The 16,225-nt window shown below is 44.1% G+C and overlaps 1 protein-coding gene across 1 annotated transcript in view; it reads left to right on the top strand.

Annotated features, from left to right (window-relative positions):
* The window catches only part of LOC144953806 (immunoglobulin superfamily DCC subclass member 4-like), a 336,924-nt gene that overhangs the window by 269,754 nt on the left and 50,945 nt on the right, over nt 1-16,225 (top strand). The window contains exons 13-14 of the mRNA XM_078884448.1: nt 1,042-1,143; nt 6,182-6,365. Coding sequence (XP_078740574.1) covers nt 1,042-1,143; nt 6,182-6,365 — 286 coding nt within the window. The remainder of the gene's footprint in view (nt 1-1,041; nt 1,144-6,181; nt 6,366-16,225) is intronic.

A 16,225-nucleotide genomic window follows, 5' to 3' on the forward strand; every position in this document is an offset into this window, starting at 1 on the left:
AATATTAATTATTTCAATCATATAGCATAAATAAATTTGGTGGTTCCTTTTAAAGAATACCTAATCGATCCACATGCATATAATTAAATACCATTCTATAAACGCGTGCCTGGAATTACATGAGAGACAGACAGAGTAACACGTGAATCAAAGAACGAATGAAACTTGTTGACAACATTGAATGTTAAGGAACGTAAGTGCGCGACGGCATGAAACATCATGGCTAGAATGGCATTCAAAGGAGAGAACATGCCCGAGAAGATGACCACTGCAGGGGTGCCGTGGTGGCGAGATGTTACCTACCTCGCCTGGTATGGAGGAGGTTGTGTGCATCGATACCAACCCTGATGTCTGTATATTTGGAGTTTGCACGTTCTCTCCGTGGTCGTGTGGATTTTTCTCTGGGTCTTCCGGTTTATCCCCTCCACATTTAGAAACACGCGTTTAGAGTATTTGGCTGCTATAAATTTTCACGTTATAAGCCACTTCGTTGAGCTATCATTTGTGGCCAGGTCGCTTCTGAAAAAGAATGATATAGCTCAGTGGGCCTTACCGGCGAAAATAAAAACTGTGAAGTTTTAGTTTTTTTAGATTTTTCAGGGGTGAGAGGGATTAGTGGGGATTATTTTGATGGCATGGCGTTAGAGATTCTTATCCAGCAGTGGATTGACCATGGCTGATGATGATAAGTCATAACCCATCCGCTTGCTGGACGAAGTCCTCCCCATCACCATCCCTCACAATCCGGCAATAAAACAATCCGTCTGGAACCTGGACATGAGCTGATTCCATCACTCCAGCCCGACAGTAGTTACGCTTGAATCATGTTACATTAAGCATTTGAGAACATACACATATGGTATTCTACACAACACATGTATGCACGGAATAATATACCACATGCTGTGAACACTCATACTGAAAGAATGGAGTAGCCGATTGTAACTTCACGACTCGTGTAAGTTGGAGATAAACCTGTGCATACATGTGAAGCCTGCAAAAGCAGATGGGCGACAACCCGTTGTGATGCGTGCTGTGCAGAGCACGACACTCTGTACGAGGTGAAGCTGGTGGCATACAACAAGCACAGCGATGGCTACGCCGCGGTGTGGAAGGGGAGGACAGCACGGAACCCAAGCGTTGGTAGGTACCGTCACACGTTTCTGTGTGTGCGCGTGTGCGCGGATGCATTTTGCACACATGTGGAGGGCGGTAGTGCAGTGGTTAGCGCGCTGCGCTGTGAACTCGGCGACCCGAGTTTGATTCCCACTTACGGCCAACGCCATTGACGAGTATCCGAACCGGTCATGGGCCTCCCCTAGGTCGACTCAGCCTCAATTGAGTACCTGGTGCGGTGTGTAAACATCGCCACTCGGAAGATGTTGACCACCCACACCCTCGTGTGCTGTGCCTGCCTTCATAGGTGCCTGCTAACATCACTTACCCCAAAAATCTGTTGCAGGCTATACGGGGGATCTTTGTCTTTGGGCGAATGCATTTCCGTTTGTGTTTGGGGTGGTGTGGTAGCTGAAGCCTGGCTAGGATGATTGCTAACGCTATTCTGCCTGAAGTGAGTACCCAACATGCCGTATGAATATAAGCATTGAGGAGGCAGAGTAGTTTCTTGGCCATGCGTCAAGTCCAGGCCACTGACACATGAGCTCTGCAAATTGTTAAATCCTTGCACATGTACTCAATCATTCAAGTTAGAAGGGCACATCGTATTTGGAGGTGTTCTGCAAATGTTTGTTTAGCTGTAACATAGCTTTACGTGCCACAGTGGTTAGCACGCTGGCTACAAACCTAGTGAGTGACCTAAGGTCAATTCATGGGCATGCAAAACATTATTGTAAACAGTATTGTATTTTATAAAAACAATATTGTAGAAAACCTTACTGAGTGCTGTGGTGGAATTGTGATAATGACCTACAGCGTGTCGAGATAGCCCTTACCAATGACATTTGGTAAATCATCAGTATTTATTTTAGTGTACCTGACTGCTGATGAGCTCACGATGGGCAAAGCTGGTCTAAAGTTTGCGTATTTACTACGATTACTTTGGTTCATATAAGTCTGCAAGACAATTATCTTCTTAGAATACAATATATTATATCCTTGTGTATGACAATATGTTCAGGACATACATGCCAATGTTGAGGTCTAACGAGAGAGCTTATGGAGACAGTTTATGTAGTTTTGCTATTCCTCTATTGAAGGAGCACAGACTACAGTGGTTAAATATGTGGTCCATAGTTTGGGTTTTATGGCCACAGGTTTAACTGTGGCTTGTGTCTTCTATTTCACCATTAATGAAGGAGATGTGCACATTGGCCTGTTGATGTTCTGATGCGGTTGATGGTTCCACCAGTGTCTTCGAGGAATGTCAACGCCGGGAGGTGTGATGTTTGGGTCTCGAATGAGGTGTCTGTACTGGATTGCCCAGAATGCTTTGCAACAGTGCTTGGTGAGGTTTGACATCATGTTTTGTCGATTACGCATTGGTAAGGTCGTGCATATTCAATAATCATGGCATAACAATGAAATAACAGGATAATTAAATAGTGATGCTGGGATAAATTACTCATGATGGACTCTGGGCATTTCGTTTTTCTCTGCTTAATAAAATATGTATATGTAAGAATATAGAAAGCTCATCATAGGTGAGGAAATTCTCTCATTATCAACTGGCAAAGATGCAGATGCAAGTCCTTGAGCCGTGTAAGAATGCCTGTAAATTGACAAGCTTGTGGATTTTCAAGTCGTTCGGCTAAAACTGAAAACATTGAGCAAAAACGCACATCACCTGTCACTAGATCACATCCAATAAGGGAGAAATGGTTCGCAGTTAAGGATTTAGAATCTTGGCTTTGTCCAATAAAAAAACTAAATGTAGATTGATTGGGCAGCTGAATTAATATTTTACCTGCAATGGTGGAGCAACCACCCCACATATATCGTGCACGTAATTCCTCGCCGCTTTGAGTCCATTGGCAGAGTGCTGCTTATTTGAGAAGAGTTTTCTCGATACTAACAAAATCACTATGAATGACTATAGCGAGGGCTATAACCAACACATGTTTTGCAGTGTCAATTGTATGAAGTCCATCCTACCAAATTTTTTTCGTACAATGCAAGATGGATTTGTTTAATATGTAGATATAGCAAAAACTAAATAATTTTATTAAGTCATTCAATAAGAACAAATGGTTGGTTGATAATAAAGTAAACAGATCTGCTTTGCAAGGCAGATAGTGAATGGGTGGTCAATTGCTACCCATATTTTTATTTATATACAGGTATATGTTGCACACTTGAAATGAAGGATGTGGGCAGGTACTTCAAATCGAGGGCAAACACATTTATTGTGGTAAATATGTAAAATGCAACAGCACGTGTGTCACACACAGCAATCTTCAACCGAATCGCCATTAACCACGTGACTGGTGTACAAGTGCAGTGAATCAATAACCCTGCCAGCTCTCCACAGGCCCAACTCCGTTATCGTATGCTGGTGTACACACATGCATCGATGTACTGCACAGAACGTAAGGACTTTCACAAAACCACACTTTACTCCCTTGCTGCACGAGGACATAATTAAAAGCGTGGTCCATTCCTAATGTGCCACATATGTATGTATCTGGGTGGCTCAGTGGTTAGAATAAACACCTCATTCGAGAACCAAACATCGCACCTCCTGGCTGTGAGATTCCATGAAGGCGCCGGTGTAACCATCAACCGCGTCTGAACATCAACAGGCGGATGCTCGCATCTCCTCGTGAATGGACAAATGAAAGATAAGCCACAGTAGTGCGACTGTGGCCATTCAACCAAAACTATGAGCCACGCAGTCTGCGCTCCTTCAACGGCGGAATAACAAAACTGCACAGACTCTCTCCTGAAGCCTTCCCATGGATATCAGACCTCGACATTTAGCTACTGAACATATTGCCATATGCAAGAATTGAATGGTGATTTAAAGCTTTCGTGACTGCAGGGATTCATATTCTTGGATCTTTCGGCAAAGTCACCTGGCAACCCGAGTACTGGCTAACATCAGTGGGCTCACCGCCTCCACCACCCCCTTCACCAACCCACACTGACAAGCCCAGTAAAGTACGGGCAAGCAACCTTCATAAATGAAACGGCATGTATAGGTCTTCAACCAGTAATGGAGAGACAGTAATTTATTATATTACACCCGTGTACTTTATGCGGTCGTCAGGACTGCTCTTCCTTCCAATATTAGGAAGCCACTGGAGCTATGTACTTTGAAATCTCGATTGGAAACTAATTTCTTTAGAACTGCTTTTTGTGTTTTGTCTGTTGTCCTTCCCCCGCAACTCCGGTTTGCACGTTTTGCTATGTACGGTGCGAAAGAAGTTCATTACTCATGGGCAATCATCTCTGTATTTTCCATGCAATGTATAGAAACAGACGGAAAAAAACCCAATTTAAAGCGAAGATATTTATTGCTGCAGTGCAGCTAAGCCTTTCTACAAAATTGGCGTGTACTGGACATCAATATACATTGGCCATCGGCTACAGTTGTGAATGAGAGGTTGTAAACAAACGGATAACGTGAGGATTTCTCCATGATTCATTTAAAATGGATTATGCGAGTTGAGCTTTACATTAATCGCACTGCGATTAGCTGTCAATGGCCATAGTGTACGTGCATACTCATTTTGGACATTCGATGATAAAAATGCAGGAGCAGCGGCTTGAGCTTCCGTTGTTCGGAATTTAAGGATTTAAGAGGGGATCTAAATAAGTTATTGGGGCGTCTCCCTCTTCGCCCGTCATCACTGCCCTCATCAAGAATCATAATCATGCATTTATAATTCATGTTGCCGTCAATACCAAAATCCTCGTCGCCATGATTGTCAACATCATCAACATTATCACCATTATTACTAACTTAACATCGAAGTCACCATCACGTTTCTTCTCACCATTCGTCATCTTTACCATTAGTCCCATCATCGACTTCAATTAACGTCATCTGCCATCATCGTCATCATCGTATGTAATTAAACAGCTCTAAGCCAGGTGGTTGGCAGAGTGTTGTGGAAGGGGCCCCCATGCCCCCACCCACATGCCCCATCCCCAGTGAGAATGTTCACTGCCATGATTACACCCACTGCAAACATTGTTGTATGTGTTTTTTGTTTGAACTTCTTTCGCACCATACATAGCCAACCGTGCTAATCGTAGGTGCGGGGGGGAAGGACGACAAATTAAGCACAAAAAACAGTTCTAAAGAAATTAGTTTTCAGTTTAGATTTAAAAGTGCATTGCTCCAGTGGCTTCCTAATATCAGAATGAGGAGCATTCCAGATTGCCGCAGAAGCGCATCTGAAAGCGTGCAATGCAGTAACCATCTTTGTTCGATGGTTAATGAAAAGCCACTGCTGTGAGGATGACCGGAGTTTGTGTTTTCATGCTGTCAGGTTTTACAATTCACAAAGCTGAGTATTGTTACCCTCTATTTTAGCATAATATAACACGTGTTGCAATTTTAGCTCATCCTTGTATCTCTTACATTGTAATTACAGGGTTGTTTTCTTACAGATAATCAATTAAATTACTTTTACTCATTAGTTGACCACATCTGCCCATATATTTCAGGCGAGTTACATGGTCAAAGGGGTTTAAATGTAACAATTAAAAATTTATGCTATTTTTTTTATGTGGAAATCATTGTTATTTTTTGTGTGGAAGCATTTAAATAAACATAATAATACATTGCCTTAAAACCAATGTATTTTGATGGCGAATTACATCTATGCCTTCAGATCCACTGAGTTTGCAATTTTTAATGTGGCTGTCGATGGCTGAAGCCAACGGATGTCACAAGCTGTTTGCTTGGGGTCAGGATCCAATTGGCTCGGTATGATTAAGGTAGCACTACTGCGTTGGCAAGGGAGATACAAAATAACCCCCCCCCCCCACTTCACACACACACATAAAAATACTGTAACAGCTGTGAATTACAGCCCACAGCCCAGGCAACGTTCAGTGAAACCTTATTAATGTGTGAGGTGGGCACTACCACTGCAGTTTGCACTCAGTAGCAGCATCAATTTTGTATGAATGTATTGACCCCCTATATATATTTCAATTGGCACGTGAGTGATGCTATGGTAGCAAAGACACGTGGACTCCACTTGTTCTGCAGATCCATCCGTACAGCCCAACGTGCCGCTACCTCCCACTCACATCACGGCCACCCCCAACGGCTCGACCGCCATGTGGCTGCGCTGGAGGAAGCCCCTCTTCTCCGCCGCCAAGATCGTCAACTACACCGTCCGTTGCAGCCCCAGCGAAGTGTTTAATGCCTCATACGTCCTCTATATCACGTGGTGAGAATTCCCTATTCTGACTTGCTTTCGTGCATGCATGTACGGCCCTATTCGGATGTCTGTTGAACTTCTTTTGCACCGTACGTAGCTAACCATGCTTATCAGAGGTGCAGAGAAGAATAGCAAACTAAATTGATCTGGACATGATTCAGAGGTTGATGGAAACAGAGAAATGTATCTCTTACTTTTTGGAAAAAAACAAATATCATTCATTTTAATAATAATTAAATGCATGATATTTGTTATTACTTTTTTTTAGATGTTTTACATCGCGTGTAAGTTTAGTTCACATGGTGCCTAGCAACGTCTATAGATTAATACCAAATAGTGTATTTTTTGTAAAATGATGAGTCCTGTATTTTTGGATATTAGACTAATTCCATGAATTAGTATGTTATCTGGATGAAAATTAGAATACCTGAAATAAAATAAAACGTACACAAGCAGATAAGACTCTAAGCTCTGCACAGATGAATGCGATTATTTGCTTGACGGCCATCCTTTGGTCATCTCATAGCCGAAACCTACAATAGCTTGCATTCGTATTCACCATGCTTAACCCTCCTTAGCTTACAAGATCTTTAGACTTAAGATCTGATGAGATCTAGTGCATTATTGATAATTTGGTCATAGGCATATTTAGTAAAATAAAACATGTACGAATTATTCAGAAATATAGTGTATAAAATAATCGATGTCCCAGCATAGCTGTTAATTATAGGAATCTTTCTAATGTTCAGAGAACAATGAATGTATTAATTTCCTAGACAGCCAATGAGTTAAATCACGGTCACTAGTTGAACATATAAAATCTTTGATTATAGTCATACATTTTTGAAGATGCCCTGTTTTCGCAAATGCCTTTAGTTTCATTTGCACGAATGAAATACATAACCTTTCAAGCAAAAAACTACTTATTATTGTCAGATAGATTATGATTAATTTTGATAATTAGCACCCTATATGTCAGGGTGTCTCAGAGCACTTTATATCAAATCTCGTCTCAAACATTTTAAAGGGGACCCCCAGTGAGTACCTTTTCAGAATCAGAAGTTTATTATCTGAGTAAATAATCCATTGTGCTCTGCGGCTCTTTTTCAAGGGTGACTCCGCCAGCAAAACAGACATGGCAGCAAGAGTTAATGAACAAGATATAAAATATGAAAAAAATATAAAGTAAATCAAACCCAATGAGCTTACAAAACAATAACGTAATTCGCATTTGAATTGTTTCGACCTCAATCATGTCTGTTTAAAAGAGTACAGCCATGGCAGAGTGGTGTTCCCCGGAGAAGACTGCCAGTTAGTTGGATCCAAAACCTTGGAGCAGCTACATTAAACGCTTTTGAACCAAGAACCGTAGGGAGCAATGATTTCTATGTTCTATCTAAATTGAGTAATTTGTGGGTAATTTCCAAATTTGGCAATTTTTTTTCATTTGCTAGCCACGAAATGTATGCCTTCTTATATCACTTACGTTTTACATTTGCGGTTTCCTTATGTTATATTAGTTTACCAACTCGCGATATCAGTTCAATTATAAACAGATAGGTGGTGCATTTGTATCCTTAATATTTACCTCTATCGGTAACAGTGAAAGATAAAGGTGCAGCCCTGCAATTTCTTGCTCACGCCACTTCAGGAGGAAGGGTATCCACTAGAAGGGGCTCTTGTGAACCCATTGAGAGTGTATTTTAGCCTACTCTTCCATGCTGGCTATACACTTTGGGCAAGGTAGGAGTTACCCCCACTTTACCCTACGACCTAAAACCGGACAATCAATTAACTGTGATGAGCTCATTCACAATGCTAGGAGGACAGATGCAGGGCGTTTAGGAAACGTTCCCATCATATGAGCTGCCACGCCAGGAAAGAGAACCAGCGACCTCTGGATTGCAAGTCCAATGTGCTAACCATGACACCATGTTGTTCTCAGTATCCGTTATCAATACAAGATCGTTAATATTTATATTTAACTTCTTTCGCACCGTACATAGCCAACCGTGCTCATCGGAGGTACTTGGGAGCTATTGGAACCACATGGTGTGAAAAAGGTTGATTGCACATTTTAAGCTGCTTCTTTTAGGATGCGAGTTATTATTCAATATAATGTTTAAAACATTTTCAAGTTGTAATTTGTCAAAACTAGACTTTTGTTATATATTAAAAAGAAAATTTCACATCATATTTGGTAAATGTACAGTGTTTTTATTTCACGCGGACAACTTATTTTTCTCCTGTGTCACTTTTTATTGAACAGAACTCTTCGCGTTCAACACCACGCGACTCCGCGCAACTCTCCCGCTTGCGCTGCTCGCCTGCTTCGCTCCGCTCCCCATCTCTCTCAGCCTGTCCACTGCTAGCCTGCTCTCTCTCTCTCACTATCCTATCCTCTCCACTGCTAGCCTGCCTGCCACGCTCCGCTCGCTTCGCTTTCTCCGCTGCTGGCCTAACACTACACCCTCTGGTAGCTTCCCACCGTATACTCTACTAGCCTCTCCGCTACTAGCCTGTTACCGTACACTCTGCTAGCTTCTCTACTGCTAACCTCTCGCTATACACTCTGCTAGCTTCTCCACTGCTAGCCTCCCGCTATACACTCTGCTAGCTTCTCTACTCCTAGCCTTCCGCTATATACTTTGCTTGCCTCACTACTGCTAGTTTTAGCGCACTCACACTTAGGATTCCGCCAGCCTCTCTACTGGTAGCTTGTCTGCCCTCACTTCTCCAACCTCGCCCTTGCCTCCAGTGGGGGATCAGCCATCACCACTGGAGAGGGCGAGGTGTAGCGAGCGGGCCCCGGACTTCTCTCCCCTCTTGTCTTCACTCCAACTAACTCAACTCCCTGCCTCACCCGTTCCGTATTTATCCTCCTCCTCATTAAACGCCCTAATTAAGCTGGCATCCTCCCGTGCCTCCCGCACGTGGCGTCCGCTGCTGCTATCGCCTCAATCTGCAGACTCTGAGGTGCCTACTCCGTGCCTGCATTTGCAGCCAACCAATCACGGCTATGCATCTTAATTGGTCGTCTCTCTTGCGTGGCTTTCTCTCGCAGCACCTGTTCACCCTGATGTGACTTCACTGTCCGCGGCTCACACGTACATGCACACTGTTTGCAAAACTCCAAGCGCGTTACTCCACTACAAATGTATATAACTTTACTACCTATATTTTATTTTCAAACACCACTAACATGTGAGTCTTGACAACTGCACAGAATCAATACTGTACTGTAAAATCAGGTGATGAATTTGTACCGAAAAAAATGAGAGAAAATGTAAATCTGGAGAACCGTTATTTGTGGAAATTCTTTAGTTTTAACATATGTAGTGACATAGAATCAGTCACGTATCAGCATAGCGCTGGCTGCTGGTGGGGAAGGGGATCTGCAGCCCTGACTAACAACAGGTCACGTGATAGACCAGAGAGGGATCTAGGGGAAAGGTCACGGAAGGGGCACATCAAGAACCCGGACGTAGGTTCCAGAAAGTGGGCGTGGATGGGGGCGGAGCCAGGCCGCTGTAGGGGACCTCGAGGTTGTCGTGTAGAGTGGAATCTTGTCGTGCTGCTGGAGTCTTTGCCGTCATTTCCATCTTCACCATCTCGTTGTCACTAGTCAGGCAATCTACCAGCTGTCCTGACTGGGAACCGTAGTTCATTTAGTGACGAGTTATAAAGTGTTAACAGTCAGGCCGTGCTAATAAACAGAGTGCCTCCTACTCTTAGTGTCTCCAAGTCAGTCACTACATTTGGCGTCAGAAGTGTTAAAGAAATTCAAGAAAATACATATTTTCGTTACGTCAAAGTCAGCCAAGAGGAAGAATCCGCCGATAGTGTCCTCAGGTGATGAGGACGATGGGGATGTGATCTCCCCGACAGCCCCGGAATCGGAGACTCCGGTGACACGTCCCGAGGTGGAGATCCCAGTCGAGTAACAAGGGAGGGACGTCGACCCCTTGCTGCCGGTGATCGGAGAGGGGTGGCGCGAGCTCACAAGATGTCTCGCGGGCTTGCTCTCCGTCGCATCGGAGCTGGTGGTCTAACTCAGATCTGCAAAGCCTGCCGGAGATGTTGCAGCATGGGAGCAGCGGGCAGGCAGCTCGACCGTTGCTGCCGTGCCAGCGCGGGAAACGGCGAAGCTCTCGCTCGCGTGGGCGGCCGCCATTTTGCCCATCGTGAACGGGGCACTGCAATCGCCCGCCATTTTGCCGCCCAGGCGGGAAACGCTTCCCGTCAAATTTGAGTCGCCATTGGCGGCTCTGGCGGAGGTGCCTTCTCTACAAAAACAGCTGCCTTTTATCAAGGAGTTTGTGGCTGCGGGGGGTGACTGGACGGCTTTCCAGCGCCATTTCAACGCAGCTTGCACCCTGGCTCGGTGGTCTGACGATGAAGCTCTGCGAGCTCTGCCCACGGCGCTGGACAACGACTCCTTGGCGGCATTTGAGGCCATCCCCGCAGCGGAACGAGCAACGCTGCCTCAGGCATGCGCCCAGATCGCCAACGTGCGTCGAAGATTCGTGCTGCTAAGGCGGGGGAAGACCGAGACGCCTCTTGCCTTCTGCAGTGCGTTACTGGCCTTCAACCATGCAGCATATCTGCGGATGGAGCAGACCGCACTGGAATCTCTGGCGCTGGAGAGACTGCTGTCGCTGGCCCAGGAGCTGGGTGTCTTTCATCCTGCCATGGAAGAGAACGACATATCATCACTGAAGGTGGCCTGCTGCATCCAGGCCCATGTCAGTTTGCAGCGGTGGCCCACAGTGGCCGAGCTGTGCAGGATTCCCAGAAGACGAGGACGAGCTGGAGCTGCAGGAGCCGGAGCGAGCCTGCGCATCGTTCGTCCGGAGCGGGAACGGTAAGGCAGGACCCCCCTTCCAGCATGGAGGTCTCCGATCACTTGTTTTAAGTGTGGCCAGTTGGGCCACATCGCCAAAGGATGCCGTGCTGGCCCTGGATCGTTTTCCTCGCCTTCGTATTCTTCGCCCCCGATGATTTCCACTTCCTCGGGCCCGCAGGATTCCAGCACCTGATGCCCGCAGACCCACCGGCAGCGCTTTGGAAAGATGGACCGGGGGTGACGGAACGACCATCACATTCTTCTTGTTTTTCTTTTTCTCGGGAGGGGCCACACCCGTTAGGCCTTTTACACATCATCCTGGATGTCCCCAGGAAGTCAATCCTTGTCTCACCTGGGGGCCCAGCGATGAGGACCTGCTCCAAAAGTGTTAGGTTTCGATAACCCGCCCCTTGTTCATTATTGACCAAATTAGTTACGACGCCTTCTGGTGGGTGGCTGCAGACGCGAGCCGGTCTGTGGCTACCAGTTGATCTGGGGTCCTTCCTGACACTCGCGGAGTGCGGCACGCTGGCGGTCGTCGGACATTGTTCAATCCCTGGACTACGGGTTCATTATTGTGGGTTCTCGCCGGAAATTGTTAATTATCCCTGTCAGTTTTATATTGTTCTTTGAAGCTCCCTGCTACGAGGGTGAGTGATGTTAGCCGGGACGACTGAATTATTTTTTTTACGAGAGGGGAGGTGATGTAGTGACATAGAATCAGTCACGTAGCAGCATAGCACTGGCTGCTGGCGGGGAAGGGGATCTGCAGCTTACAGAGACCCTGACTGACAGCAGGCCAGGTGATATATTAGAGAGGGATCTAGGGGAAAGGTTGCGGAAGCAGCACATCAAGAACCCGTTAGTAGGTTCCAGAAAGGGGGCGTGGTCGGGGGCGGAGCCAGGCCATGCTGACGGTATAAGAGGGGCCCCTGTAGGGGACCTCGAGGCTGTCGTGTGGAGTGGGATCCCCGTCGTCCTGCTGGAGTCTTCGCCATCGTCTCCGTCTTCACCATCTCGGCGTCGCCAGTCAGGCAGTCTGCCAGCTGTCCTGACTGGGAACCGTAGTTCATTTAGTGATGAGTCATGAAGTGTTAACAGTCAGGCCGTGTTAATAAACAGAGTGCCTCCTACTCTTAGTGTCTATGAGTCAGTCACTACACATACAATGACTTATCCAAGTACTGACAAAGGCAGAGATCTTCCGTATATCCTTAACAGACTTTCTGGGCAAGTGCTGTTAGCGAGCACCTATGAAGGTCAGCAAAGCACACGAGGGAGTGGGTGGCCAGCACCATGCCCGACCGCCTTTGTTTCCCTCATGGCGATGTTTATACAACCCGCCAGGTACTCATTTAAGGCTGAGTCGACCTAAAGACCATGAGTGAGAGTACTCGGGTCGCCGGCTTCGTAGCACAACTTGCTAACCGCTACACTACCGTAGGACACACATTCATAAAATAAAAACACGTGTCAGGTCTCCGAGATATTCCACGATATATCACTTCACTGTTCAGTGCGTTTTGGTGAACGGGTTGAGGAGCCCAGGAATTGTTAATACACCACTAGCCCTTGATAGTTGGGAATCAAACTCAGGGGGCTCGGTTCATCATGCAATGCATTAACCATCACGCCACCACTCCAAATATATTAGACTGAATTTAATACGATTTTATTTCAGTTTTCATGTGCGAATACTGGGGCTGTGTGGTGGATTTGTGCATCAGCTTAAAACTGAATTAAGCATACAATTTAAAATTGCATGTTTGAATGTATGTTTAAATGTCCCGTGTATATGTTATGATTAATGTACTGCTCATCTGTCCATCCTTATCAGAATTCTTCATTTTTCCCTCTCAGTGCATCTGAAATCCCTGTATACATCATGATAAAAATACAGTATGTGAACATTTTGATTAAGTGAATAGGATTTTTTTTTTATGTTGCTGAGAATGAAACAATTTTTTCATGTTTCTGCCAACTGTTTTATTTTTTACAAAATAAAAATAGTCCAGTATGAAGAATTGCTATTGCTGCAGAGATCATGTAGAATTTAATAAAGTCCAAAATCATTTTGCTTAGCTGACCCTAGACTAATAAAATATGCAAAAATATACACAATAAAAAATACTCGCGTTTGCAACATAATGCAATTATCATTGACTATCATTGCTTATTAATGGTTCTTTCCACAAGCCAAAATCCCATCATATACAGCATTCAGTCTGTGCATTTTCCACCCGTTATTGAGTGCCAAATATACTTGCTGCTCGTCTTTGTCACTGAGATAAATTGTATTTTTTCAAAGCAATCTGCTCCAGTGCGAGAGGCAGGTGTAGCAACATGCGTATATGTATTGGACTTATTTTTCCATGTTACCTGGAGATATTGCTCCAGCACAGATGATGTGTCATGTTTTCCTGGGGACCATATCTGTGAATGGCGTGCAGCACCGCGCATCAATAAATCTTGTTGTGTAGTGCGTTTGGCAGTAATCTGGCAGCCAGCGTCTTGGCACGCCCGATGTGACCGTATCCCCTGGTGCCTGCACTGGAGATATCCATAATATTGATTTTAGGGTTCATCATCCTCCCTTGGTTAGGAATGACTTTTAAACCCGGGTGCGATGGGTTTATTATGATTGTTTTCGTGTGCGTGCCATGGTTTTGGCTCATTAACCCATTACCATTAACTTGCATATCTCTCAGAAGCCTCTCTTCCATCTGGTAGAGTTTATGTAGTGTTTCTACAAACACTGCCAGTCGGTGTGATCTCTGTTTGGCAGGGGTGTAGCAGTGCTGTTTCTAGTGTAAATGCAGGTGTTTCTAATGGTAAAGGCAGGAAGAGGATAATTGTTTAAATGCCTCCCAACACTGCTCCATCTTCTCTACAGCTGTCTCGCCAACCGGAGACTTTACACACAGGATTCCCTATACAAGAGAGGGTGTATTGTGGGCTCCTCTGCACCCCACAAATGGTGCTCTTGTTCCACCGCTGTGCTTTCCCGACCCACTAGAAATATGAGCGCACCGCTGAGGTGTGACAACCATTCTGCAGCCACCTTAGAAGCAAATGCCATTTCAGTAAAACCTAATGCTCGTTCATTTCAGCCTTGGGCATGTCACTCATAAAATGATGCTGAAAAGTGAATCATCTTCACAGACAAAATCCATTTTACAATCAGGAAAATAATTTTCCGTGCATAATATCCAGCTGTGTTTTTATGTTGAAAAGCCCATTCAATTTTCTATTATTATTCATTTTCACCAGTTTTACACCGATTGTACCCTTATAGCGCTCTTCCTGAAATTCTTTAAAAAATATGTCAGTGCCTCCCTTGCGGCAGAAAGCCAGATGTTGTGCGCATCCCAATTGCTCGAGGAACGTGGAGATTACCGCCTTCAATAAATCCCACATCTGTACGCACTCTGACGTGTCAAAAAGTTGCGTCTATAGAACATATATTTACAATTGTTGAGTGAACTCATTGTTGTACGTGACTTTAGTTTTTCTCATAGTTAACTCGAGCCCCACTTTTTAGCCTTCTTCATTTAAATGATTCGATCAATTTGTCGAGTTCATTTCCATTGATCGTCATGATGACGATCCCAGTAGCATATCAATGTTCAGAAAATATCGTAGAGAGGAACAAAAAAGCTGAATTGAAAGAGGAACACGTGGGACGGAGAACAAGGGCAAGGTTAGAGACACTGTATTATAGACTGTTAAAATGTGAGTGTGCTTGAGCAGGGCACGATGGCAGACAAAGGAGGAGGGAATGTTTCTAAGAGGGTTATCCACTGCACACGTGGAGCAATGCAAAAAATAGTCTTTAGAATCAGTGAGGCATTTCTAGGTAAATGAGAGCACTGTTTTATTTTTAATTTTTATTCACTGAATGGGACCCATGATTTTCATGAATGGGGGAAGAATCCAAATTTATGAAAATGTTGAAAGAGCAAAAAACTTAAAGCAAACACAGCTTTGCCCACACTCCATGAATTATTTAATGTGATTGTAAATAACCATGCACATTTAAATGAAACTTAAACATAACTCTGTATTTAGTAGTGTACAACTAAAAGCCAATAACACAACACCACCACCATATAATCAACATTGTTTTATATCAGTCAAGTAGATGACGGCTAATATAGTTTATTTCTCAAAGGACTACTACACAGTGAATATATGTTAATTGTCTATATGTATACAAGTATTTTGTCCAATACCTCATAATATAAAGTTGAGTCTTGAATATAAAGTTGCGCATGAACTATATCACCTGTATATATGTAAACTATATAATCTGTCTCCAAACTGTTGTGTCTTTCCATGACACACCATTATAATCTGCCATCTCCAGCTGCAAGTCAACAGTTTTAAATGTCCTCTCGTAATGGCGTTGCGCTGCAGCGGTGGTTACCGCTGCTGTGGTCTGGAGATCACTGCTGCGGGAACCGTAGCAGATGAGATTTGTTTGGAAAAAAAACAACTCCAGATTTGTTTGTATTACCCTTTGAACAACTATTTAGATTAGTCGATAAACAAAACGTTCAAATTACTCTTTGGCTCTTTCGGTAAAGTCACGCAGAAATAGAATAAATTAAATAATAGAACACGACGCTTCGATTGCAACACAAGCAACCGTCATCAGGTAGAACTAAATTTGAGAGTGAGACAAAACACAGACACGGAGACATACAGACAGACTCACAAGCAGAGAGAGACAACACAGAGACACACAAATTTTGTTCTACCTGATGACGGTTGCTTGTGTTGCAATCGAAACGTCGTATTCTATTATTTAATTTATTTTATTTTATTTCTACGTGACTTTACCAAAATAACCAAAGAGTAATTCCTGCAGTCACGAAAGCTTCATATCAAGTTTCAAACGTTCAATGTTTCGTGGATTTTTATTAGAATATTACAGCATTTTAAAGTAGTTTTAATTTCAAAAGAAAATACGTCATCGGTGCCTGGTGATACGTGAAAATGTTTTTGATGGTGGACATTGGTC

The sequence above is a fragment of the Lampetra fluviatilis genome, chromosome 3 (assembly GCF_964198595.1).
Source record: "Lampetra fluviatilis chromosome 3, kcLamFluv1.1, whole genome shotgun sequence".
NCBI lineage: Eukaryota > Metazoa > Chordata > Hyperoartia > Petromyzontiformes > Petromyzontidae > Lampetra > Lampetra fluviatilis.